Below are 27,404 nucleotides of genomic sequence, written 5' to 3'. Positions count from 1 at the left end.
CGCCCATACCAGCAACTAAAGTCATTCTAGCAGGAGGCACCAGGTAGGGAGGAGGCATGAGGTAGGGAGGAGGCACGAGGCAGGGAGGAGGCACGAGGCAGGGAGGAGGCACGAGGCAGGGAGGGAAGAGTAAATCTGTACATCTTAATTTCTTAAAAAACGTATGCGTGAATAAAGTCAATTATATAAGACCCCTGCATTCATAGATATGTCAGAAATACAGGGGTCCTAAGTTCCTAGAGGTGTAACGTGATAAAATCTCCACTAAGCTCTTTTGAACACAGTGTAAAATGATCGGTGTAAAATGACCCAACTCATCAGAATAGTCAATTGCTCTGGATGATTGATCTAGAAGTTTGTTATTGAGATTGCATTTTGTCCTAGTTATGTAATCCACGTGTCACAGAATTAGATGCTACTGTAGTCTTACAAACCAAACCCTACTTTGTCATGCACACAATACCTGGGTAAAAACATTGCTGTCAAACAAGAACAAAAGAACACAACAAACTAGCAAAGAGAATATAAAAACCATCCCAAATCACATGTATATAACTAAGGGGCCAATAAGAGGACATTTTGTGTTTAAAGGACCACTAATTTCAATTTAAATGGTCCCATCCAACATGGTGCAGGGACACAAACACTTGAATTTTCCTTCAATGTTCAGAAATAGTCAAAATGACCAGCCGGCTTTTATATATCACATCACAGACAGCTGAATCTTAGGGTACGGTCCTAACGGGTGCACACAAGGCTCAAAATGCCTGCACAATCAAAGCCAGGCCTGCTTAGTAAAGGAAGATGTATCCCCCAATGATAGGCTTAGTGGGTAGAAGACACTTGGAAAAATCACCCATCCACCTCCCACAATTACATCGGTGGCGAGTAATTGGGAAAGTTGGGTACAGAGCGGGAGCAAATTATAGTGTAGTAAAATACGTACACAAAAAAACTGCAAATTGGGACTACTATGAAATTACCCGAGCATGGCATTATTTATAAAAAAAACAAAATTGCTATGCTCTACTAGTGTGACAATTACCCACCAACCAACCAATATAATGTAGTAAATATACAACATGCAATTTAAAATGACTCCTAAAACCAAAACTAACATATCTAAACCAGGAGGTACAGAAACGAACGAGAGGAGAAACTGGTAAATCCTAGATGAAAATGTATTTACACTTTATACCTGCCGCCCCGGCAATGTAACATGTGTAGGGATTAACTTGAATTGTTTTATTTTTATACTGGAATGTCTCGTTAAAAAACCTTATTTAATGAAGAGATATGCGGTGTAACAAATGATATCCAAGTAACAACACTGCTTAATAAGCAACGGGCCCCACTGGGATTAAAGACAGCTGTCTATATCGCTGAGCCAGCAAATCCTTTCTTGTGGGTCCTACTAGAAACAAAACCATCAGCACAAAAGACACATTAATATTTAAATTAATGTCTCTGCCAAGTGCTACTCAGAATAAGTGACCTACGGGCTCGCCACCAGGTCATTACCTGTGTGATCACCCTATACTCATCCTAAACTGGAAGGAGTAAGAAACGTAGAGGGTTATGCACTAACATGGAGGACGTGTGTGATAAAATATAACAACCAATCAGCAATGAGCTTTGATCAGTCCAATAAACATTGATTAGACAATAATAAGTTGCTGTGAGTTAATGCATTTTTTGTGCATTGTATTGAAAAAGAGGACATAACATTTTGGGAACCTAAGGAGCAATTTTATAATATGACGAGTCTCTCATAGTATAAATTTATATATTATACATACTATTGAATATGAGGAACAATCCTGTAATTTACAATACAATAAAAAAAAAAAAAAGAGGAAACCTAAGGGTGAAACCCCAATCTCCCCCTCCCACACCCTAATCAGATTCTAGTTACATTTAGCAGAAAGCACTAAATAACTAGAATCTGATTGGTTGCTATAGGCAACATCTCCACTTTTCAAACCCAAACCACTAAATAACTAGAATCTTATTGGTTGCTATAGGCAACATCTCCACTTTTCAAACCCGCCGGAGACTCTCAGCTTGATAAATTTACCCCTTGGTTTCTCATCAGTTGTACTATATGTAAGCTGTAATCTGTAATCATCTTAAATAATGTCTCAAAGCAATGTTCACAACTGGTACTAATACACTATTAAGGTGGAGTTTACAATATTCGAGCAGTAATGCTTACTTAAAGAAGCATTAACAACTATGGAAACTATTTTGACAAATGTCGTCTGTAAAACATAATAGCGAACCAAGATACAAAGAAGATTAAATAAGTTACAGATGAAATTCCCCGGAAACATTTGAATCTAAAGCACAGACCAACCTTGACAACCAAAGTTAAAAATAGTTCAGGCTGATGAAACGCAGACAGATGTACTGAGAAACACACCTACCCAACGTCACAATTACTTTTATTTATAAACTTAATGTATGGATTACCTCATCCGTAATCTGACCTCCAAACGTCACCCATGTTCCTGTAAAACACACAGATGTTATAATGTCAAGAATATTGTATGTTTCAGTTGAATGGCATACCGTACACATACCAAGGTCAATACATATACTGAGGCCTCTTACAAAGACACAACCTTAGCATGTGAAACACAAAACTACACCACAAAGCAAACTTAAGTAAAAAAAAAAATAAAAAATTATAATATATATATATATATATATATATATATATATATATATATATATATATATATATATATATATATATATATATATATATATATATATATATATATATATACATACACACATACACACACATACACACACACACTGTATATATTATTACATTTAATAATATTATAAAATAAATCTCTGTGGCTAGCTATTAGAAGAATGCTAGGATTTACCCCCTCCCCCCCTAATGTTTGTTCTTCAGGCTGCTATTATTGATTTAGGGCTGACTACCATGGCAACCACAGGCAGATGATGGAGTGAGCAGAGAGGCTTTAGAACACCCCTTTGAGCTCTGTCTGCACTGTGATATCCTGCTTCTCCCCCCCCCCCCTCTACAATCACATGGCATGCTGAGGGCTGTGACACTGTATAGCAGACTGACTGTGTATGGCAGCCATTTGTGTTTACCAAACAGAGAGCTTTTGAAAAGAAGATACTGACTTTTAGGAGGATAGGGTAAGAAACAATGATCAGATACATCCTTAAAAAGGTTCTTAACTTGCTACTTAAAAAAGAAAAATGATGGTATTTAGTTAAAATTTCCCATGAATATATATTCCCTGTAAAGACGATTTCACTGCATAATATTTCTGTAGCAGGACTTTTTCTAGCCACTAAAATGGTGTTGCAAGTTTAATTGCAGAGTTCATCTTGTCTGCAGAGCTAATATACTTGTGGCATAATTCCCTTATTGCCTCCCAAAACACTTTGCACAATCAACATGAGATCTGTGTCCCTACTTTCAAAAACAACGTTTATAGTTATAAAGGCAATGCAAAGACCAATAATTACACATGGCAAAAATAAAAATAAACATTTCCTATAAGTAGCTTAGAAAAACGAATGTTCATTGCTCTCTTACCTAAGCCGAGACATGACACTCGGAGGCCGGACTTCCCAAGGTTTCTGAAAAAAACAAGCGTTGCCGAAACATGAAATTGCAGCATTTAATACAATACGTACGTGCTTCAAGTTATCCACATTTCATTGTAGCAATACGTTAAAGGATAACGCCATGGAAAATATAACAAGAATAATATAACACCGGATTATTAGAGGTCTGGGTGTATCACGTCATTGGTCAATCAGTAGTGTAACAATGGTCACCTTTGTACAAATATTTGATGCTATAAAGTGTCACATAGTTCATATAGTTTAACAGTTATTTAGAAGTTCTATTACACGTGGACAACGGACTGCAACGGTCAGAAATGACAATAAAATGCAGAGAACAAAAAATTATATATATATTTTTTTAGATATATTCCTTAAGTAAGAACTCATCCCAAAACTGAAAATCTAGTACTATGTAAGGGTTAAATCTTGTACCCTGTGTGATTTGCTGAATCTGGAAGCCACCAATGGCCTAATTTCCATGCTGCTCATCTGTATATTAAAACTGCTCACAGAGCGGTTGTCGATGCCCCACCCTTGTGAATGACTCTTGCACTTGGGGAGGGGCATTGACAACAGTTTTGTCTGAATGTGTAGGCATGTGGTGGTAGTATATAGGACACAAGAGGGTCGACAATTTGAGTATTCCGAGACAGTCGACTGATGCATCACAGACAATACATTAGATTTAATCTTAAAACCTTGTATTTGGTCGTGGTTACTATCTTTTATAGTTTTATACAGAGTTCTTTTTCAAGGTTTTTCCAGATGTGTAAATAAAAAATCAACTAAGCTGATATAGGTTGAAAAAAAAGGCCAGTTTATAATTAAAGTATGCAAAGTCATAGACCAACAAATCATGAATTCCTTGCCCAACGATAAATGGGACAAAGACTTACGGAATACGGCGATTATTCTCTGTCATATCATAACAAGTAAAACGTTTACAATTAGCTCTGTTTTAACCAATATAAGTGATAATTAAACATTTTTAGACAGACTACTTCAAAATGATATCAAGACATTTTCTGAGAGAGATATTGTTGTGACTACATATTTTCTTAGCATTAGGTCTAATGTTTCTAATAGTTTTTAGGTGCAGAAGCAGCGCAGTCTGACCAGGTCAGTTCCCTGGTGATGTAGTAATCATCATCATCATCATCATTTATTTATATAGCGCCACTGATTCCGCAGCGCTGTACAGAGAACTCATTCACATCTGTCCCTGCCCCATTGGAGCTTACAGTCTAAATTCCCTAATATAGACACACACTCACACACATACAGCCATAATAAGACCTCGTTACCTTTGATGCTGCTAAAAGTTTTATCTAGCAATCAAACTATTGGATCCGTGAGACTGTCAATGACAGCCAGAACCAGGTAATGAGCCAACGAGAAACTATAATGTAATACTTGTCATGTGAGATTGGGTATTCAAACAAAACCTGTAAACACACACAAATATAATATAAAATATAATATAATATAATATAATATAATATAATATAATATGATATAATATATATATATATATATATATATATATATATATATATATATATACACACACACACATATATATACATACACACACACACACATATACAATGCTTAAAGGGTACTCCTACACAGTGGAGGTAGCCATCTTGCAGGCTGTACCAAAATTCATGAGAATGTAGCCTATAAATTCCTTAGGGACTAATGACATCACTGTCTGCCTCCATGAGGTCACTAGTTCCTAATGAATGGATAGGCTGTATATCGCAGCTTAATACCTAACGAAGAGTGCTTCCGTTGCAGACTCCTGTGTAAGCGATGGATTCGCTTTAAATAGCATTCTCCTACTTTAAATAGAAATAAATATACTTGAAATAGAAGGACACACAAAGGAAAAGCTTAGTTATAAGTGCATCATAAATATGTTTCTCCATGAATGTAGAGCATCGTTGTGAAGCAGCGATGAGCAGCCTACAGCACTGAGCGCTATGGGAGGTGTAGATCAGTGACAGGCCATCAGCCTGTGTGCAGATAATCACCATAGGACAGGCTACAAGCATCACCTACTCAGCTCAGCAACGACGGCCTCAGCACATACTGGCAGGAAAATATTATTTTGTCCATTTACAGAGCGGACGTAATAGTTTTCATAGTTCATATCGGAACTGAAAATGGTTTTAAGCGGCCTATGCCGATAAGGGATTGGAATCGGTTGCCAAAACTAGTTGAGTGGGGCAGCACGGTGGCTCAGTGGTTAGCACTTCTTCCTCACAGCACTGGGGTCACGAGTTCAATTCCCAACTATAACCCTATCTGTGTGGAGTTTGTATGCTCTCCCTGTGTTTGCGTGGGTTTCCTCCGGGTGCTCCGGTTTCTTCCCACACTCCAAAAACATACTGGTAGATTAATTGGCTGCTAACAAACTGACCCTAGTGTGTGTGTGTGTGTTAAGGAATTTAGACTGTAAGCCCCAATGGGACAGGGACTGATGTCAGCGAGTTCTTTGTACAGCGCTGCGGAATTAGTGGCGCTATATAAATAAATGGTGATGATGATGGTGATGAGACACCAGTGTAGCTTTACAAACAGCTGCAGCGATACACGAACCTCATTGTTTGCCGATTGTCTTTCTAATACAGAGACATCTGGCTGTCAGGCTCTACTACAGCAGAGTAATATTTGGGTTTGCACTTCATTCATACTTATACACGTTCCTAAGGATGGTTTTTTTCATGGTGTAGATGAGAATTTAGAGGTCCCCTTTAAACAACATAAATAAGGTAAAATGATCTAATAAAACTATAGCTCACAGAAACAAAAACATTCTACTGTCCTTGTGACCAGCCTCACTTGCGGCATAAATATTATTGGATCACCTCCAGCAGTGATGGGCTACAGCCTGTCCTAGGCCTCCGAGCCGTCTCCTGCAGCCCCAAGCTGCTGTCCTTGAAGTGTATCGTGTAAACTAGCACTGACCTAGGGCTAACCAACATCAAAACTGTGCAAATGGTCACTGTCACCACTAGTCCCATTCGGTTTTGAAATATGCAAGAGCTCAGAGGTCAAAGGCAACGAGGACACCTACCCTGACTGATAATTCACATACAGCACAACTAACTAAATATAGACATCTCAATAACTTTGCAATCATTGTCGTCATCAACATTTATTTTTATATAGCACCAGCAGCTTCCGTAGCGCTTTACAATTTATAACATAAAAGCTCTGTTAAGGAAACAGACGTGTAAGTAAATCATCCAAGATTCTTACAGATTATTGAATACAATCATGGTAAATGTGCCAATGAGACACCTTTGGGGACTAACATATGAAAATCCTACTGTAGATTAAAAATAAACAGCCACCTGACTTTCAAGAGGTGGACTAAGTGGTTAGCACTTCTGCCTTACAGCACTGGGGTCATGAGTTCAATTCCCGACCATGGCCTTATCTGTGTGGAGTTTCTATGTTCTCCCCGTGTTTGCGTGGGTTTCCTCCGGGTGCTCTGGTTTTCTCACACACTCCAAAAACATACTGGTAGGTTAATTGGCTGCTATCAAATTGACCCTAGTCTGTGTGTCTGTCTGTCTGTGTGTGTGTGTGTGTCTGTGTGTGTCTGTGTGTGTGTGTGTGTGTGTGTGTGTGTGTGTGTGTGTTAGGGAATTTAGACTGTAAGCTCCAATGGGGCAGGGACTGATATGGGTGAGTTCTCTGTACAGCGCTGCAGAATCAGTGGCGATATATAAATAAATGGTGAGGATTATGATGATGGACTGAATTCACCTCCATGATGTCATCACCAAACTAATGCACCAAGACGGCATTCCTACGGATCTCTATTACGTAACTGCACACGTACTTGGAGCGTAAAGAGGGGTAAGTCGGTTTTGCAATAACAGATGCTTGCTGTTATGTCTATCAAAGTATTATACTGAATCATCAGATTATGCCATCCAATCCCCTTTTTCTTGCAAAGCTGCCAGAGGTTGAATGAGAGGCAAAGCTTGTCCCTCCTGCTCTACACATGTTGTGTTTGCAGAGTTTAATTATGTCCTGCAGCCAGAAACATCAGCAGATGTCAAGGGGTCTTCTTGGTTCTCTTTGACTTCTGTGCTAGAAATTGTACCTCTTGTTTTAACAAATTTACTAAGCAATCAGTATCGGCAGTAAGGACAAGGACTGTGGAATCAGTGCACAAGAAATAAGAATATATTGCAAGACACAGAAGTGTTGACAAGTGTGGAGAAAAAAAACAAAACAACGTCAACGTGAACTCTAGTAGAGGCCCGGCTGGTAAGACCTTTATAGTCTAGCACAGTGTATCCTAAATTCTAAACGACAACACAGCGCAAGCAAACAAAATGTATATAGTGTTCTTGATACCACCCTCTTCATAAATAAAAATAACAACGATCTTTCCTCATAGAAACCCGACATTGAACAAAATTAAAAGTGAGATACTTTTCTCTTTGACTTTTGTTTTTATACCTTTGTGTTTAAATAGAATATGTCATTTATTTTATCAGTTCGGTAAAAATGAAGGTAAAATACTGCATTCAATGTCAACAATATTATAATAACCGAACTTTATCCCGAGTGTCACAACAGATATTGGTAAGGTGAGACGTGTGGGGTCATATATACCACATTTTGTTTTTGCTGTTGTTGATTACATTGTTATGGTAATTTTGCCAGAATGACATTCATACATTATATATATATGCATGATGTATGTTTAGGTATATATCAATGTGTATGTATATGTATAAACACTCATACATACATCTTATTTCAAAGTTACTATATGAATTTTTCAAACCTATACCACTTTTATACTAACAGTTCACCATTTGGCTGTTACTAGAAGAATGAAACTTATATGCAAATTATACTCTTATCTCCCAACTTCGATTCCTGTATTAATATAGTTACTATCATTTTTGCACGTCCCAAATCAGACAAGTTTCCATTCAAACCCGCTCTCATGATCCCTAACCATTCAAACGCTTTCTTCTGATCACTAATTATAACACAATCTGATGGAAAGATATTGAAAACAACAAACACACTGACATTTAAAAAGGATGACTATAGTTGTCAACCGTGTCTTTCTCCAGTAATCCTCACCATCCCCATTCTGTGAATTGTGTACTGCCCTGCGGCAGTGAACAGATTGTGTTCCTCTATACTCCTTACAGTATTTGCAATGTAATGTATAGTATGTGAAGTGTCTATTTAAAGCCAAAGCAGGATGCTTAGAGCCGGAGAATGACTGGAACACATCAGACGACCCCTAGGAATATGCACGATCTGAAAACGTTTCTAAAAACTTGCAGCACTAGCAGACAAATAAATTAACGAACGGAGACTGTTACATCGGCCACCCCACCTCATACCTATACTTCATTCCTGGCTGACGCAAGCTGGATTCACTAGGGGTCGGAACATTTTGCACCGACAGGTGTCCTAGACTTCGGGCGACTATAGCCACAGTACGGAATCTTGTCCGAGCCCCGAGACTTGGGCTGCTGACATTCTGTCGGTTCAGTCTATCCTCCGCGCTCCGACTTTTGATGCTGTGTTCCGAACAAGCGAACGAGACCTGCATGACGTCTTCTTGTCCCGGCGACGTTCCAGTTTGTTTAGGGCGTTATCCAACCACGGTCCTTTGCCTTCTGCTAGGTAACGGCACAAAAGAAAGCCTAAAACCTATATTTATTTTTTTATTAGTGGAAGGCAATAACGTTAACCAAGAGGCTACGGATATTATAAATCCTTATCTTCAGGAAAGCAGGGCAGAAGAGCTCCTTTAATCTCCTTCAAAAAACCAATTCCAAATACACATTCCTGGTTACATATTTATGTTGGTTTAATATCAAATAGCCATTCCATTCAGGGGGAAAAAAAATGCACAAAAAAACCAAAAAACAAAAACAAACCTCCAGTGATGAAAATCACTAAAAAAATCTATTTAAGTAAAGCCGATTTAGAAGCCGGGAGTCACGAATAGACGGTAAAAATCCCCAGGAAAGACAGAGAAGGTCTGTCAATGAGCTGCAGAAGTCTTCTGCCGTCCTGCATGCTTGTTCAGCTCTTACTAGTAAGTTGTTTCTTCTCGGAGAGCCAAGCCGACCTCTGGAGAACACAGCTTACAGCACCTCTAGTGATACTGTGTGATACACGCTTCTTTGAGTCAATTAAAGTAGCCAATCCACTGAACTGCATGCACTCAGCAATTCATTATTAACTAAAGAGGAATGTACTGTGTCTGCTACTAGGGGAGGATTAGTGTAAAGATTGACATCGTTCAGGAGGAAAAACATCCGTTAATTAACACGTCCTAATTACCTGCTGGTGCTGGGAAGTATCACAGATTAATGTAATCTATACAGGTGCTCAAAACAATCTGCATTGCATGTAAAAGTAACACAAGTGTTTATACAGAATAGTGCTCGGTATAGACTTAAAGTTCACTTTGTTTTACAACACGTACGAGAACTGCAAATACATCACGTGCTGGTAACAGTTTAAATTGTGTAACCGGATCTACCCTGGAGCTGCAGTGTCTATACATCATCCTGGACCCCTGCCAAGATCTGTAATAGACAAATGTATAGCACTTGTGTTGATGTTGGAGGTGCAGCTTGCTATTAAAGTGACTAAGTATTACACAATATAAACTGGCCGCGTGAGTGATGTACAAATTGTTAGGGGTGAGTGGCAGTGGGCAAATCTAGACACTAGCTGGAGAGTTTCCGAAACGTAGGTGCCAGCAGTAATTATTTGTGGCACATTAGCTACCTGTCTCCGGGGACTTGTCCAGCCCACAATAAAATTCTGCCTTTCAGGGCATTATTAGAGACAACATTGGTGTCTATGGTAAATGTATCTTCAGTACTCAAACCAGAGCGCCCCTGGAATATACTTAGGATGGGCACACACTACAGGTTTTCACGGTTATTAATCACACGATAAATGACCGTTAGGTCTGAGTGATATCGCATTAGTGTGTACGCCCCCACGATCGTGTTTTGGAACGATAAAACATATCGTATTGTTTGATTTAATAAACGGACTGAAAAGATCTATAACTGATGGAGCGATGTTGGGCAAGATCTGCAGTGTGTTTGTACTCATGACCAGCAGTGTAGGCAGATCTCCATAGAATTTACAGAGCGCGCTTTTGAAAACTCTGTTTTACAGGCGAAACGCGTTGAGCCACGCCAACGAATACAGGATATCCGGTCCAGCGAGTGCGTGCACGCAGCCATTCTCATCTGTACATCGCAGCAGCTGATCCTCACTGGGTACATCACGATGACTAACAGCAAGTATACAATTCCTTGTTTCCACCTTACTATCACATCAGCAATTTTGTGGACAAAACAACAGCATAAAACCCTGCGATTGACTTGACTCATCAGCTCCTGTAGGAGCATGTTGGACCTCACAGCACTATATACTATACTATATACTTCCAATTCAATATTTATTATGTTTTTATGAGGATATTTTATCATTTTTGAGAGTCTTTTTTTATGATATTGCAATATTTTGAGATGGAGGTATTTTATGATAGATGAATATAATGGTTTATGCTGTTTCGTAATAAATTTACTTTTTTTTTTTATATGATGTCTATAAATTGTTTTACAATTAAGCCTATATCCATTGGGTCAGATTAACCAACCACTATTAGGGAATGTCAGTAAGGGATATAGAATTTCAACTTTACCCCAATCATAGAGGTCTGCACTTTGTAAGAAGCAGCTGGTGTGAGACACCAACCGTTAGCAGCAATTAAGTCCTCTATCAACCCATGAACAATCCCTATACAGGTTTTTGTCTTATTGGAACGGATTAAAACACACTTAATCACAGGGAAATTATAACCAGAGTCAACGAGTGCCCACCTGTTCCTTCTATTTCCATTTTCAGGGAGGGTGTGAGCTGCTCTCGCATCCACAAGAAGGAGCGCAGTCCTTGTAGACTCAGTTTTTTTTTTTTTGGGAGTCACAACCTTTTCAGCCAATGGTTATGACAGATGAAGAGCACAGATCTGACGGTAAATCGTGTAGCTGTGTACATATGAATTGGCATTGCTCATCGGGACTTTCAGCCGGTGGTAAAATCATTACAGAAATCCCATCTGCAGTCATTGTCTGTAGTGTGTACCCAGCTTCTCTGTAATTCCGATCATGCAGATCTTTACAACAGCCGCTAATCTCGTCAACTACATCATCCCACAATATCTATAGCAAAAATCTATCTAGCCATGTATAAATATAGAAAAACACATCTATTATTAATGTCAGGAGGATGAACAAGATTAACCCCAGGAATATTCATGGGACCCAACACTGGATGTAACAAATATTTCGTAATCTTTTAAGTTGCAACGTAAAGGTCAGGTACAGTTTTCTGCGATGGAACCACAGATGATTTTCCTGCCTGCCATTTATAGCTACTGTCGGTTTAAGAGACCATCTGGCGCTCTGTAACGCCGCTGCACAGGTGCTGTAATACACATATACAAAAGAATAAAAGAAAAAAAAAAAAAAGAAATGAAAAGCCCAACAAAACACCCACTGCCTTAAATAAATAACTAGCGAGCGTAAAATGACTGCTCTACATAATCCCGTACAAGCAGCTCTATTGTGATAATGTACAATTCTAAGCAGACAATCAGACAAGATTAAGTGTATCCTGGATCACCGATGACACGTGCCATTATATTGCGAGGATAGTACATCATATTTGCAGTGCTCAAATTACAGGTCGTTTCTAATTATTTACAGGTCTAATTATTGTAGCTGCAATAAAAGTACGTCAGAAATCTAGACATCATCATCATCATTTATTTATATAGCGCCACTGATTCCGCAGCGCTGTACAGAGAACTCATTCACATCAGTCCCTGCCCCATTGGAGCTTACAGTCTAAATCCCCTAATATAGACACACACTCACAGACAGACTCATACAGACAGACAGAGAGGGAGACAGACAGGTAGAGACTAGGGTCAATTTTGATAGCAGCCAATTAACCTGCTAGTATGTTTTTGGAGTGTGGGAGGGAACAGGAGCACCCGGAGGAAACCCACGCAAACACAGGGAGAACGTACAAACTCCACACAGATAAGGCCATGGTCACCATTACTCTGTTTATATCCGACTATTGTATAGTTAAGTTACTTCTATATTTGTATCTTGATTTTGACTGTATGTTTCAGTTGGGCCAAACTCTACTAAAGGCTAAAATTTACTTTGGTAAAAACAAAAAAAAAATTAGTAATAGAGATTAAATACCCAACATAAGAATCATCGCTCTGTCCAACTTATGACACAGTGGAGAGCACTGAACTTAAATCAACTACAAGGAATAAAACTTATGGTTTCCCCGGGCAACCCGGGATTAATGAGAGAAGGCCGTGAACACAGCGAGGGACAGATGTTGCAGCAAGCGAACAGTTATAGTAAGGTAATTATAGGGTAAGCTGTTCCCGTGTGACAAGATAGGGATTCATAGTTCTTGGTCATCGTTGGTGGTGATAACCGCACAATGGTTTCTAGTAAATTTGGTCTAAACTGTCCAAACTGGGTGACCAGATTTAGTGCAAAATGATCCTTATATTAATAAGTTAATTACTACTTATTGTTATACTAAAGGGACTTGTCCTTTATTCAAAATCAGTAAAGAAACTCAAAGAGCCACTAGGAAATGCACCTACAGAGTCTCTCCATAGGTAGAGTTTGATACTAAAGTGTAATAACTAGTTTAATCACACATGGAGGTTTAGGTGAACAGCTCTGATTGGCTTTTATCCCCCTAATGAAATGTGTTTGGAGAAGAATAAACACAATACAGGAAAATATAAAAACATTTTTGAAAGTCAAATAAACACATAATATAAAACAAATAAAGGTGGGATTCATTAATATCTTATCCTGTGTGTTGGTGTTTGTCTATCTCAAAACCTGGTTCTTTATAGAAGAAAGATGGAATACAGTAAGAATACTGCACATACTGTTACTAACTCTTTAAATGAATGAGAAATAACGCCTTATTAATTTACTTTTAGACAACTCAGCCATATTAAAAGTGCCCCCTGCTAAGAAAGAAATCCATATTATTGCTCCTCCTAATAGCAGTCAGTGTTTCAAACCGGGCCCTCTGGGACTTATAACAGAGGATGATGGTTGTGTAAAGACAGCTGGGTTAATTAATTAGCTGGTACAGTTAACTAGCGTATGTTAAAGAAGCTACACACAGACAATGTGCCGTCACATAGGCTGTGGCTATATACTGGTGCCCCCCAGGGACTACAGTTCCAAAACACTAACAAATGTGGTGTTATACTAAGAGACCATGGAAGGGCAGAGTACATTCTGTGTCTATTAACACTGGTACACTGATAATCCTTCCATTACCTGCAACGGCATAATACATGTGTCAATGCATCTCACGCTGAAATAACGTCACTGCAGAACAGAAAGTGGTTAATTCTCGAGGCCCCCCACCCCTCAAAGCTAAATTCTGTTGCATCCCAAGAGCTCATCAGCGCTACAGCCAGCCATCCGGTAGAGGAAGAAGGAGCAGATCAATGGCAAGCTCTGTGGCCGAGATATTAAAGAGGAAAATCAAAGTCAGGAAAATCAAAAGTTTAAAGTACACGAGAGTAACTTGAGTGATATTGTCCATCGTCTCCATCTAATGGCAGCGCAATAAAAAGATCAATATTATTATGCGCTACCAAATGAAAAAGTTTTCTGGAAATAGAAAACCCCCAAAACAAACACAAAAGTTAAGGACGCTGAACACTAAAAAGTAATTTCCGCTGGAAACAAGGCTTCACAAAAATGTGAAAAAAATATTTTGGTCTTTACTTACCTGTGAAGATGAAGGTGTTGGGTATAGTAGGTGAATAGCAAGGCTTGATTTAGTCAGTGCTGAACATAAAAGTGACCCGTGGGATTGTGTGTGTGTGTGTTAGGGAATTTAGACTGTAAGCTCCAATGGGGCAGGGACTGATGTGAGTGAGTTCTCTGTACAGCGCTGCGGAATTAGTGGCATATAGAAATAAATGATGATGATGATGATCTCCTCTATGGTAAGATGTATTGCAAATTCCATACTCAGAATGCAATTCTCAATGAAAGTTGATCTACAGGTTGCGGAGGCTAAAGTCACTCAGATGACAAAAGTGCAGCTTCCCAGCACACAGGGGATAAACAAACACTCTGTCTAAATATTTGTGTCCCCATAAATATATTAAAAACCCCTCTCTCTCCCCCGCTGCCCATACACACTTCCTTTAACAGATGCAGGCTGGCTCTCTTGACAGGTGACAGACTCACACCAGCAGCCCTCGTTTCCCAAATCCATTATAGCAACCACCGAGATTTAATTTCCTCCTTCTATTCATCCCTAATCTCCTCTTTTTCTCACATCTCTTGCCTAACCTTTGTTTTTCCAGTTACAATGAATACAACACTTTAATAGGACTAAGAGAAATCAAAATAAAAAAAGTTCTACGACAGAAACGCCTTTAAATAAAATAAACGTGGAAGCAGGCTCACAGGTGGTATTTTTGCCACGCATGTTATATTCTGAATGTCCAACATCCAAAAATCATGTCAAGGGAAAGATTTGTAACAGATTAAACTATGTAATCTTTTCGATGCCTCTGCTATGAAAGCATAAGTACCATAATCTTACTGATTCCTAGAGTCTACCATCGCAGAAATCATTTTAATCTCTTGCTTTAATTCAGTGTGTCGAATTCTGTTTTCGCACACTAGTTTTTTTGTTTTGTTTCTTTTTACAAAAAAATAAATAAATCTTGTTTTCTGCCACAAAAGAAAACTGCTGCATATTAGTACGCACAATAAACCGTGCAAGCATTGGAACGAAGGGGGATTAATCCTTAAAGCTGTTTTAAATAGGAGTTCTTTAAAATGAAGTAATGGCCTTTGTTTACAGACCCTTTGGGCATAATTTGATCCCATGTGCAAGTTTATAGGTGCAATTGTCAGAGGGGGATGGATGCATATAGCTAATGCATTACTGAGAAACTGTAATACATCTGTTAATGTCACATTGATTGGGTAGAGTCATGTATAGGTTTAGCTTTACATAGCAACGATCAGGATCAATTCTGAATAGCTTTAGCATTATAAATACATTTCATACACAGAGCTATCACAGGCACAGCTCTGCCGCTACCATCTAAAAGTGCATTTCACAACAAATACACAATCCTAACAGCTGGTCGGGGTCCAATGTGGGTCACATCTGTTTACAGTTTAATCAACGCATCTTTCTTTTACAGCGTGGAACGCAGAGCAACAATGCAAGATTCATTCATGTGTCTGGTGGTTTGGTAAAGTAGCATCAAGTTTGGAAGGAATATAAAATAAACTAACTTAAGAAATAGAGGGGTGAAATATAAAAATGAAGGCAATAGTACATTTACCATATACAAGACCAGGTTCGAAAGGGAAATGCATGTTATTCAGAGTTTATTCTTCCTGCTAGTCTGTAAATGTTCCATTAATATAAGCAATTCAGAAAACAGAACTCTGCAGATTTGGGTTCATTAATGTATTTGAGTTACTCAGTTTAGTATTAAACATTAGGTATGAAGAATGACATTCATCCACGAACTTCCTACTCAAAAGGGGAGGGGCCCTGACAACCCCTCGGTTTGTTTCAAGCATGCTGAATGGTATGGGGAGAGTGGAAAAAGAGAATGTTGTTTACAACCTTGCTCATCTATATTGCAGTATTAAAGGACACAATAAGTCTGCCTGAAGTGGTGTCTGTGAGTCCAAATACATTTCTGACCTAAAGATGTTTCATATGTCGAGGTATATGATAATATAGACACAGGTGATTAAAATGGATGTCCTGTCTATAACAGAACTGACAACATTTATTTTTTTGAGAACCTGCTTTAACCCATAAAAACCAAACACACTGGGATTTGTATTATACATACTATGAATGTCATTGCAAAGTATTTTTCTAATCTATAAATAATGTTAAAGGATCCAATGCAAACAAACAGTCATGTCACATCAAAATAACTTGCAATGCTAGCAATTCTGAGAGGCAAATTCTGGGAAGCGATAAAATACATAAAAACAGAAGAGCTATCCTGAGAATCGATATTTTCTGATGCTGAGAAATTGCTGCAGAATATCCATTACCAACTACATTTGGTTACACTATGTTTTTAATAAGAAAGGGACACTGCATATGTAACAAATGGGCATGCCGAATTATAAATAAACAGAACATTTCTCTCTCTTATAATTTGATAAGCTTACTAGTTACTTATATTTTTCCACACACTGTTTAAAACATGGGTCTTTTAGTTTACATAGCATACTGGAACTATACAAAAACAGACATGTAAATAAAGAGAGTCTAAGGGGTAAATTTATCAAGCTGCGGGTTTGAAAAAGTGGAGATGTTGCCTATAGCAACCAATCAGATTCTAGGCATCATTTATTTAGTACATTCTACAAAATGACAGCTAAGATGGGACGAGCATGTTAAATGGGTATATACGCAAGACAGACTACATGGTGTAAAAGCTTGGCCTTTGGAAGATACATCTAAAACATTAATCAGCTAGGACAGTCACCTCCAGGGCCAAGTCCGTAACAAGCTAAACATGTTTTAGGACTAATAAGCATGCCTTATATCAGGTAACACCAGATGTAACATCTATATGATAAATAATTGATAAAACGACATACTTCTTCATAACACGGCCTTTATCAGTCACTAATTTGATAACTTTCAATTCCAAATGCCTCCTTGTCAATCAAAAATCTAATACAAAAAAACCTGCATTATTCATACGCTCATTTCGCTACATTCTTAACAGACATGCAAAATTAATGGCTTGCCAGCTGTCCGTCCGCTGCGAGTTAACGTTACGGAAGGGTTTAGTGTCGTGCCAAGCACTGTTCCCCGCTGTCAGGCATCAAATATGGTGTCAATTTTAAAACCACATATGAAATGCAAGCTGAAAAATCATATTAGTTTTGTTCTTAAGCCCCTATCTTAGGCCTGAAAACCTGTAGACCATACAAAGGCTGGAATAACCTTCAGCCGTCAACATGAAGGAACATTGTTTTCATAAAAAAAAAAAATTGTCTGTTTCCGCATGGTTTAGGTAATGGTAAGTGATCTTACTATTTAACGTTAGCCTAACGCAGGATATATCAGAAATATCTCCTGTAATAAGCAAACTACTGCAGTCCCTATCATTTTCAATGAGTACTGCGGTCTGAAACTTATTATCAAGCTACAAAGAGCTTAGCTTTTGGAGCTTGACCCCCGACAACTAACCCCATCTGATGATCGTGTTAGCTGTTCTATCCAATAGGGAGAGAATCACAGGACAGGGATCTTGGGATCCCTCCCCGGATAGGCTTTGTGCTCCTTCCCTCCTTACGAACGCAAATTGGACTGGCGCAGTGCAAGCGCCATGTTAGAATGTGGAAGTGATTGCAACTGCTTTACTATAGATTAATGGGAAGGACACATTCCTATCGGCGCCGCTGTCCCAGCTAATCAATTTTAATAAATTGCCATGTTAATTCATTTCTTATTATCGCAAGAAATGATAATGAACGTGAACAATATTCGATATGTCATAAATGGACTCCCCAAGACAGCATTAAGTTTGTAGAGGGCGAAGAGGAAGCATAATAAAACCAAAAACAAAACCTGCCATTGTGGTATTTGCACCTAACTATAGTTCCGAGGTTTTTCTCGGGTTTGTGGTTTTTAGGCTGCTGGTAAACTATGAATGTCATTGTTAGGAACAGTTGGCACAACTACAGAGATCTATGGGGGATGAGGGACAAGCCAGCTCCTCAGCAAGGATGTAACTAGACATTTGAGGGCCCCATTGCAAGATTTTGAATGGCTTTGACCGGGGAGACGGGCCTCCCCACCTGTGCCCTGGTAGCATCAGCACGCCCTGCTGTGATGGTACTTGCACCATTTCTCCTCACCCATGCCCTTGGTGATGAGCTACTTCTCACTACAGCATCTGCACTTTCATGACTATTGGTTCAGTCCACAAAACAGCCGGGTGTAGGAGCCAGGTACCCCTGCCAGAAATACTCAGGGTTGCCCTTGCAGGAGGAAGGTAGTTGGAGACGTACTAGAAGGTGTGAAGATTAAGGGACACTAGTGGTGTAGACTGCGGATGTGTTACATAATACAGTAAATGTATCTGTGTAATCAGACAGGGCAGAAAGTGTGATCCTAATAACATAGCTGGTAACACTAGAGAAGACCGTCCAGGGAGTTGATGCAGTTACCAGTGACATAGACAGAGCTTTCTAGGTCCCTGCAACACTCACCCAGCTGCCTATAGGCCCGATACGGTTGTGACATCACTAAGAGGCGTGGCCTCAATAAATAGGCGTGGCCAAATCTGTCTCTAAATACTGGTAGATATGCTCTTATGGACATACTCACTGAAAATGGTTACAATCTATTTTTTTTAAAATATATTTTATGTATCCATCTTTAATAAACAAAACAATTAGGAAAACAAAAGAAACAGAGGATAGTAAGTAATAAATATCAGCAACATGACTAATTTTCACAAGTGCCCTCTTAATACAACTCATACATTAAACTAATTTTTTTAACAAGAGGAAGATAATTATATGCATACCACAGCCCACTATATTAAATGTATACTTAAAGATAATTATAATTGAAGGAATTTAGTTAACATTTGTGCAAGTAGATATATTAGTGTGGGATATACAGACTAAAATCCCTGGAACTTCTAAGAAAACATGAAACCCCATGGATATATAGGGACTTGTTCAATTTACCTCTTGCATTAGGTTTGTGTCCTCTAAGGTCCAATGATCTGACAGCTCAGGTGAACCGTGGTTTAGCGGCAGTGTTTCTAATATGATCCCCAGGGTAGTGAGCGGTACACTCGGACCGCTGGTGATGCAACCAGGACTGTAGCGCAGGTGCCAACAATTTAAAATACATTCCAGATGTAACCAGTTGGATATAAGGAAATGACCCACAACCCCATTCCAGCAGGTTTATTAAACTTGGCTATAAACTAATTATTTTATATTGTAATAAAGCATGTTAAGAAAAAATAATAACTTATAAAGCCCAGATAAAAAGGATAGAGAGAATTGCATCTTATGTAAAGAATTAGAATAATTATGCTGCAGTCGGTTAATAGTTAAACAAAACATAGGAATAATTTCAGGGACAAATCCATAAATGCCGGGAATGTTTGTGGAATTTAGGGGCAATTGACCTTTACGAATTAAGTGATGAAAGAGGAAAATAGGGACCAGTAGTTCTATGTGAATCCCTATCCTGTCCATTCATGGCCTGTTATAATGCCACATAACGCTTGTTAATATAGGGGCGCTAGATCTGGGGGTGCATCTATACAGGACTGGAGGACAGAGAAGTGAAACAAAGAAGGGGAATCAGAAGATGTATGTAGATAGCAGGGGGAACACTGATGCCTGTGGTATGGACAAGCCGTGGAGGAGAGAACTAATAGATATGTATACTTATCAGCCACAGAAATACGTTTGTAAACAACCGTCTCCTAATTTTTGGTTCTGGTTCCCAGATTCTAATGACATATTGAGCCCTTCAATAATTATACCAGTTAGAACACAGGCTTGCTGCACATAAAATAATATAATTTAAACTGAACTATAAATGTATGTATAGAGGCAAATGTACGTTTGTCTTCTGGAAAACTGGAATCTTAAAAACAGAACAGTGTTACTCCTCCAGTCCTGACAGAATTAAGAAAATAATGAAAACTAATGCAGCTAGTTCCATCTAGTGGTACAGGATGATATTGCAACCTGTGGAAAAAAAATTGATGGCAGTGGGAATAGCAATGTTATTTATACAGAAGACACCTCTACAATGGAGGATCAGTTGTACATTATCCTATATCTTTGTGCAGTACTTGAATATGCCTATAAAATCACTGCTGGCAAAACTGACAAGACTTTATGACCAAAATCTATCCTTAATACAATATATTGCCAAAATATAGTATTTTACATTTTGTGAAATGATCAAGTAAATCTCGGGGAATCTCTAATCTGCAAATCAGCAATTTTAGCATCAATTTAATAAAGGTAAATTCATCAGCGATGTTTAAAAATCTAGGAGTATTTCTATTTATTTTAATGTACCCATTTCATGCACGTCAATGGTGTCCAAACTCTGTCAAAATGAATGGACACCTTGAAATGAATGCGAGAAGCTCTATCTATGGAGTGTGCCATTAGTAGCCTATAGGTTAGTTATAGAAAAGTCTGATGTTAGAACTGGCGTTGTCATGTGAATTCTAAACCATCCTGGATTTCTGCGTCTTTCTCTGTAACCAACGTTATTTGCCATTTTATCACATCAAGAGAGATTTGGACGTCATCAATTGAGCACCTTGTTAATTTGTTAGCACTGTGTTATTATGCTGAATATTGAAAGTATCCACTGTAATTACATTAATGAACAATTGTAGGAAGTTTACAACATTCAGCAAAATCAAAGACTCAGCAAATTAATCAAAAAGTTAGGAGTCAATTCCAAATTCACAGGGCTTGACAATTTTTTTCAGCATCTAGGACAGTGTTGGCTAACCTGTGGCACTCCAGGTGTTGAGAAACTACAAGTCCCAGCAATAAGTTGCTATATATTGGCAAAGCATGCTGGGACTTGTAGTTTCACAACACCTGGAGTGTCACAGGTTAGCGCCAACACTGATCTAGGAGCAAACATATGAATATAGGGGCGAGGCTCAGACCCCATCTGCCTTTTACACACAGCCGACTTCACTTAGACATTCCCTTTCCTTCAATTCACATCTCACTCCTCCCCTCACATCCATACTCTATTCTCTCTCTCATTCCTAAAACCCATTTACCCCCCATCATCATCGTCGTCCACTTAATCCCCTTTTCTATAATTTTTCCCCATCATACTCCTCTCCATCACTATCACCAACGCCATCGTCTCTCCATCACTGTAATCATAATATTGAACCCCTACATCCACAAAATCATTATTACCCCCATTCACAGTCATCGTCCAGCATCATCATCTCCTGCATCAATCACTATTAACCTCTCATTCATTGTGCATCATTGACCCTCCCTCATTAACTTGTCATCCTATCATATCCTTTACTAGTTACCCCTCTCCTACGATGTCTGTGCCCCCGCCGAACCTGAGCCCGCTGGATCAGTGAGGAACTGATGTGTGATAAGTTCCCCTCTGAGAAAGTTTCAATCTAGCGCTTCGGAATAAGGGGTCCAAGAGATGGTCAGAGAAGAGGTCATTATAGAGAGATGACTTTACTAGTGACCTCCTATATCGGGACTCGGCAAACATATGTGCACAGTACTGACCACATGCATTAGTGAAAATAGGCAAGTTGGCCTGTGCATAGACATCAAAGTCTATTAATTCATAAAATCCATCCCGCACTTCCCTTCAGCTCCCAAATAAGGTAGAATTGTTATAGAAACCTATACATGCATCTTGACAATTTGGCAGCACGGTGGCTCAGTGGTTAGCACTTCTGCCTTACAGCACTGAGGTCATGAGTTCAATTCCTGATCATGGCCTTATCTGGGAGGAGTTTGTATGTTCTCCCTGTGTTTGCGTGGGTTTCCTCCGGGTGCTTCGGTTTCCTCCCACACTCCAAAAACATACTGGTAGTTTAATTGGCTGCTAACAAATTGACCCTAGTCTGTGTGTCTGTGTGTGTGTGTGTGTGTGTGTGTGTGTGTGTGTGTGTGTTAGGGAATTTAGACTGTAAGCCCCAATGGGGCAGGGACTGATGTGAGCGAGTTCTCTGTACAGCGCTGCGGAATTAGTGGCTCTATATAAAAACATAAACATTGTAAGTTAAAGATTTTGGGTGGAAAAATGGGAATTGTCCATTGATCATGTCGCCATATTTCAAGTGTGGCTTCTTCAAGAAAATATATTGTCATAGTACTGACCTAGAACATTGTTATTTTTTCATAGATATCTTTAAAATTCTCCTTAAACAGAATGACAAATTGCACAGCCAAGAAATACCATCAGCTAATGTATGAGAAACATTTACCGTATTTTTCGCTCCATAAGACGCACTTTTTCCCCAAAAAAAAGTGGGGGAAAAAGTGTGTGCGTCTTATGGAGCGAATACTGCAAAAAGGAGTCCACAAAGTATCGGACAGTAGCAGCCGGGGACCTCAAACTTCTCTACTTACCAGGACGGAACCTTTCTTCAGCTACATTGTAGCTATCCGGACAGCTGAGAGGTGCGCACCTCACTACAAGTGAAGCAGCCTGGGACCTCAAACTTCTCTACTTACCAGGACGGAACCTTTCTCTAGATACATTGTAGCTATCCGGACAGCTGAGAGGTGCGCACCTCACTACAAGTGAAGCAGCCTGGGACCTCAAACTTCTCTACTTACCAGGACGGAACCTTTCTTCAGCTACATTGTAGCTATCCGGACAGCTGAGAGGTGCGCACCTCACTACAAGTGAAGCAGCCTGGGACCTCAAACTTCTCTACTTACCAGGACGGAACCTTTCTTCAGCTACATTGTAGCTATCCGGACAGCTGAGAGGTGCGCACCTCACTACAAGTGGAGCTCCAGGACTTTTTCGGACACTGAGACCGAAATAAGAACCATCGATAAATGGACAACAGAACTGCAAGTATTTTGCTTAAACCCACTACTATATCTCCACCAAGGAGTTTGCAGGTTCATAAAACATTATCAGTTTACCTTCTTGGCTTTACTAGACACTTTCTCCACATGTTGGACAGTTGATATATGATACCAGAGACACTTATAGAATATATTGCTATATGTGTGTAATCATACTTGTGGTAACGAAAGCTTTATTATCATCCTTTTTTGTGCCAATACCCACTGTCAATATATATTTATTAAATGACACTATTTGGTTCAGAATATTTTTTTCCTGATTTCATCCTCTAAAAACTAGGTGCGTCTTATGGTCAGGTGCGTCTTATGGAGCGAAAAATACGGTACTTTGTAAAGTCTGCCATCTAGTGTATGTAAATGGAATTGCGGAGAAAAAAGTTTCAGTAAAAAAATATTAGCCAAAATATTATATTTTAAGTGGACAAAAAGTGGCAACATGGAGGTTAATTTTTAATGTTATTTGATGGTGCTATATTTATACATATCTAAAAGTATTCAGTTAAATACATAAGTTAAAATAAAAACTATTTTGGAGAGAAAATAAAAAGAGAATAATCACGTTTTCAATATTATTCTTTTCAACATCTCTCTATTAGCAGAAAAGTGGACGTTTCACTTCTGGGAAATCCATTAACTCTGAGAAGCAGATCTCCCAAAGTTTATCCAATGGGAAAGTGTTTCAGGCGCCCTCTAGTGAGGAGCATTCATATTACAGGGATCTGCACCTTGGGAGTGACCGACTGCTCTGCTACTGGGAGGAAAACAGATATAAAAAAAGTGATAATTCTCCCCTACAGCAAAGTCTAAAATGATGTGCAAGGGTTAATTATATATAATTCTTTCATACAAATAAACATAGGTGAATAAGTAAAATGTCCCTTTTCCAAAAGGTGCGTTGTAGTCCCTTTGAATCAGTTTGTTTTGTCAATGCTTATTAAAGTGTGTGGTACAAAATTTAGCACTGATGTTTTGGGTTATGATATCTTCTCATTATTTTTAATTGCTTTTCATAATAGCATCATAATTATATAAAACGCACTATGTGAGGCAACAATGCTCGCCACTGTGCATGTCTAGAGGTCTTTATACCTGAAATGTTACGATATAACCACGCCTGTTATCTTACCAGGACTATGCCCCTGTGTCACTCAGCATCTCATGAGGCTGAATTCTATATTAGCTAGATAACCCTCTAACATGGCCATACACCTATACACTAACACTGCGGAAGCCAATGCTACCATAAAACACTTACAATATCAGAAATACGAAGGTGAAAAAGATTAGCTTTAATACTACTTAAACTCTGGCTTTAAAATATATAGATCTGTATAAGTGACAAGACGACAGCCTGGGTATGTGGTTATACAAAGGACACTGCATATATATTTCACACATATATTATTTATGTAAGAAATAGCAGTAAAGTGTTTCCTAAAATAGCCAATTTGTGCTTCATAAGGACCCTGTCCGTTACACCACTACAACACCAGCAAATACACAGTAGTAAAAGTAGGTTTAGAATAGAAAACTATATCCCAAGACATGAAATACAGCCCAAAAATACATTCAGTCCAAACCTTAAGACCTATTCTGCACAAGAAAGAACATTTCATTGCACATGTAAGACACTGTGGTAAATGTATTAAACCGTCTAAAAGTACAAGTGAAGGAGTTGTCAATAGCAACAAGATTCTAGAATGTACTGGATGACAGTTAGAATCTGGTTGGTTGCTATGGGCAACACCTCCATTCTTTCCGTTTTATAAGGTTTGATACATTTCCCCCCCTATCTACCACACAAAGCAGAGGAAGACATTTTTGGGCAGGACCATTATTAAATCAGGGGTCCTTTAGGGGCAGATATTTCCAAACCCTTTTGATTAAGAGTCCCCCCCCCCTTTAACTATTGTAATTGCAGATGACAGAGAGGAGGACTGTATTGGTGATCTCCATATTATATCAGTGGTTACGTGAAAGGCTCCGGGGTTAGAGACAAAGGGCTCAGCTGACTGTTTGTGATTTTAAAGTTATGTTCACTTTAAAGTAACATTTCCATTATTTTTTAGGTTTTTACCTTGAATAATATAAATAAATGATGATGATGATGATGAATAAAACAAGCGGTGTGGTATTTCTCCAGCGAAAGAAAGCTGTCCACTGTATTATTAGAAATGAGGGGTTATCTTAGGGTAATTTGCTGTTGCCGCCTCCATATAGCATAAGAATAGAGTCACAAAACCCAGTATGAACCAGGGAACGTGATAGATTGGTTTTAGTCTGGTTCAGCCCCTAAACTGGCTGCCTCTAAAGGACGTTTCCACCCCAGCCAGATAAGAAGAGTTCATTATGCTTTGCTCTGGGCTACGAGTTCTGCATTGTCTCGAGAGCGGCTTTGGGCAATGACATTAGAAATAAACTCTGCCTGCTCATATAAGACATGGCTGAAAAGCACAGAACGGCACCTTAAAGAAAAATATGTTTGATTAAAAGTCGCAGGACCGCGCTACAGCCTTCTGTACAGAGCTTTTGAGCTCTGTATTTATATAATCAGACTGAGTTGCTTATCTGACAGCACTCCTCTCTGCGTTGCATTAACATAGAAAGGAGCCTTGTGTTGTATGTCAGGGCAGAACAGAAATCAACCGATCCATGAAGTCTTTTCTTATATGTTATTTTACTCTTCTGTGTATTTGTTTTCCATTAATTAGTTAAAATGTAGTGCTATTTTCATTAAACAATCTGGCAAACATTGCCTTTACCAGATGTACAAGGAACAAACAACTATGGCAGCTAAAACTCTGTTTTATATGTGTGTAAAATATATCCACACACACACATATATAACGTGTATAGGACACAGGGCAATAAAAAACACAGAAAGGAGGAATATAGCAATGTATTTATTGAGTGGCAAATGAATGGAAGGGTGTAAATGTGACTGTGAAAAAACAAATTTCAGATAACAGAGTTAATGGTTTGACCACAGTAATGTGGATTTGTCCCTATGTCCTTGAAGCCATCTCTCTTTTTCTCTTTTATTGGTTCACTTAAACATAACAGCAGCTGCAACAAACTAAACTTTATAATGGACAAATTTACATTAGTCATTAGAGACTTGTATCATACTACTTTATTTCCTATTTATAAGCATGACAATTTTAGGGCACCTGATCACATACTTGGAGACACATGGCTAGCACCCATTAACACAGAAACAATATACATATATGTACCTTGTATTGTGAACCTGTGAACAAAACTAACCAACTATAATGGAACACTGCAATTTATTACAAAACGTTTGATGCCGGTCAACGTTAATGTGGCTATTTGAAGCCACATTACAATTCCACAAGTTACAGAAAAAGAAACTTATTTTCCTGCAAAATTGCAAAATTGAAGAGTTCAGTTAGGTGACATTTTGCTTAATTTCTATTTGCCTTATTAGAACATGAATCATTCCTCACGTACTCCGTTATGGACCTTTAGGTATATCGTGAATGTTAACTCCAGCAGAATTCCACATTCTAGAATTCAGGCAGGAAAACACATTGCATGCTGGGGGATTTGATTCAGCAACAGATGTTCTTTTATGTATAGGAATAAGGTCTTACCTATACTTCATGCCCGTCTTACGCGCGGTGCAGTCATCCAGGGACAGTCCGTGCATTTTAAGGAATTCCTCCATGTTCTTGGCGTGTGCAGCCACTCTGACATCTCGAAGGCGCTGAAGCTCCACCACATCAACCGGATGCACCTGATGGATCTGGTTTATCCCCCAGTCCGAGTGGTACCTACTTAAGACACTTTTCAAGCTCCCACTGTAGGACATAGACAGCATTTTGCTGTCTGGTCTGGGGATCTGCGGATGTACAGATTTAACAGGCAAACGGTTCCTTTTAACAGGGGGGACATTGCAAGTCGCTCTCTGAGCCACAAACATTTTCTTACAAGCTCGACAAAAACAAAAAAAAACTTTCACAAAAAAGTAACCTCTCCAGGCAG

General features: G+C 38.8%; 1 protein-coding gene across 9 annotated transcripts in view; it reads right to left on the bottom strand.

Moving 5' to 3' along the window:
• The window catches only part of KCNAB2 (potassium voltage-gated channel subfamily A regulatory beta subunit 2), a 123,147-nt gene that overhangs the window by 30,577 nt on the left and 65,166 nt on the right, over positions 1-27,404 (bottom strand). For 6 of the 9 annotated variants that reach the window (XM_075190026.1, XM_075190032.1, XM_075190031.1 and 3 more), the window contains 2 exons: positions 3,590-3,633; positions 2,473-2,510 (listed from right to left, as the gene is read on the bottom strand). In XM_075190026.1, the coding sequence (XP_075046127.1) occupies positions 2,473-2,510; positions 3,590-3,633 (82 nt within the window). Of the gene's footprint in view, positions 1-2,472; positions 2,511-3,589; positions 3,634-9,017; positions 9,298-27,013; positions 27,256-27,404 lie in introns of those variants that run through there. The other 3 variants (XM_075190025.1, XM_075190034.1, XM_075190036.1) reach the window with 3 other exon arrangements.

The sequence above is a fragment of the Mixophyes fleayi genome, chromosome 11 (assembly GCF_038048845.1).
Source record: "Mixophyes fleayi isolate aMixFle1 chromosome 11, aMixFle1.hap1, whole genome shotgun sequence".
Classification (NCBI taxonomy): Eukaryota; Metazoa; Chordata; class Amphibia; order Anura; family Limnodynastidae; genus Mixophyes; species Mixophyes fleayi.
The sequence above is the reverse complement of the archived record's forward strand: the minus strand, read 5'-3'. Positions and strand labels throughout refer to the sequence as shown.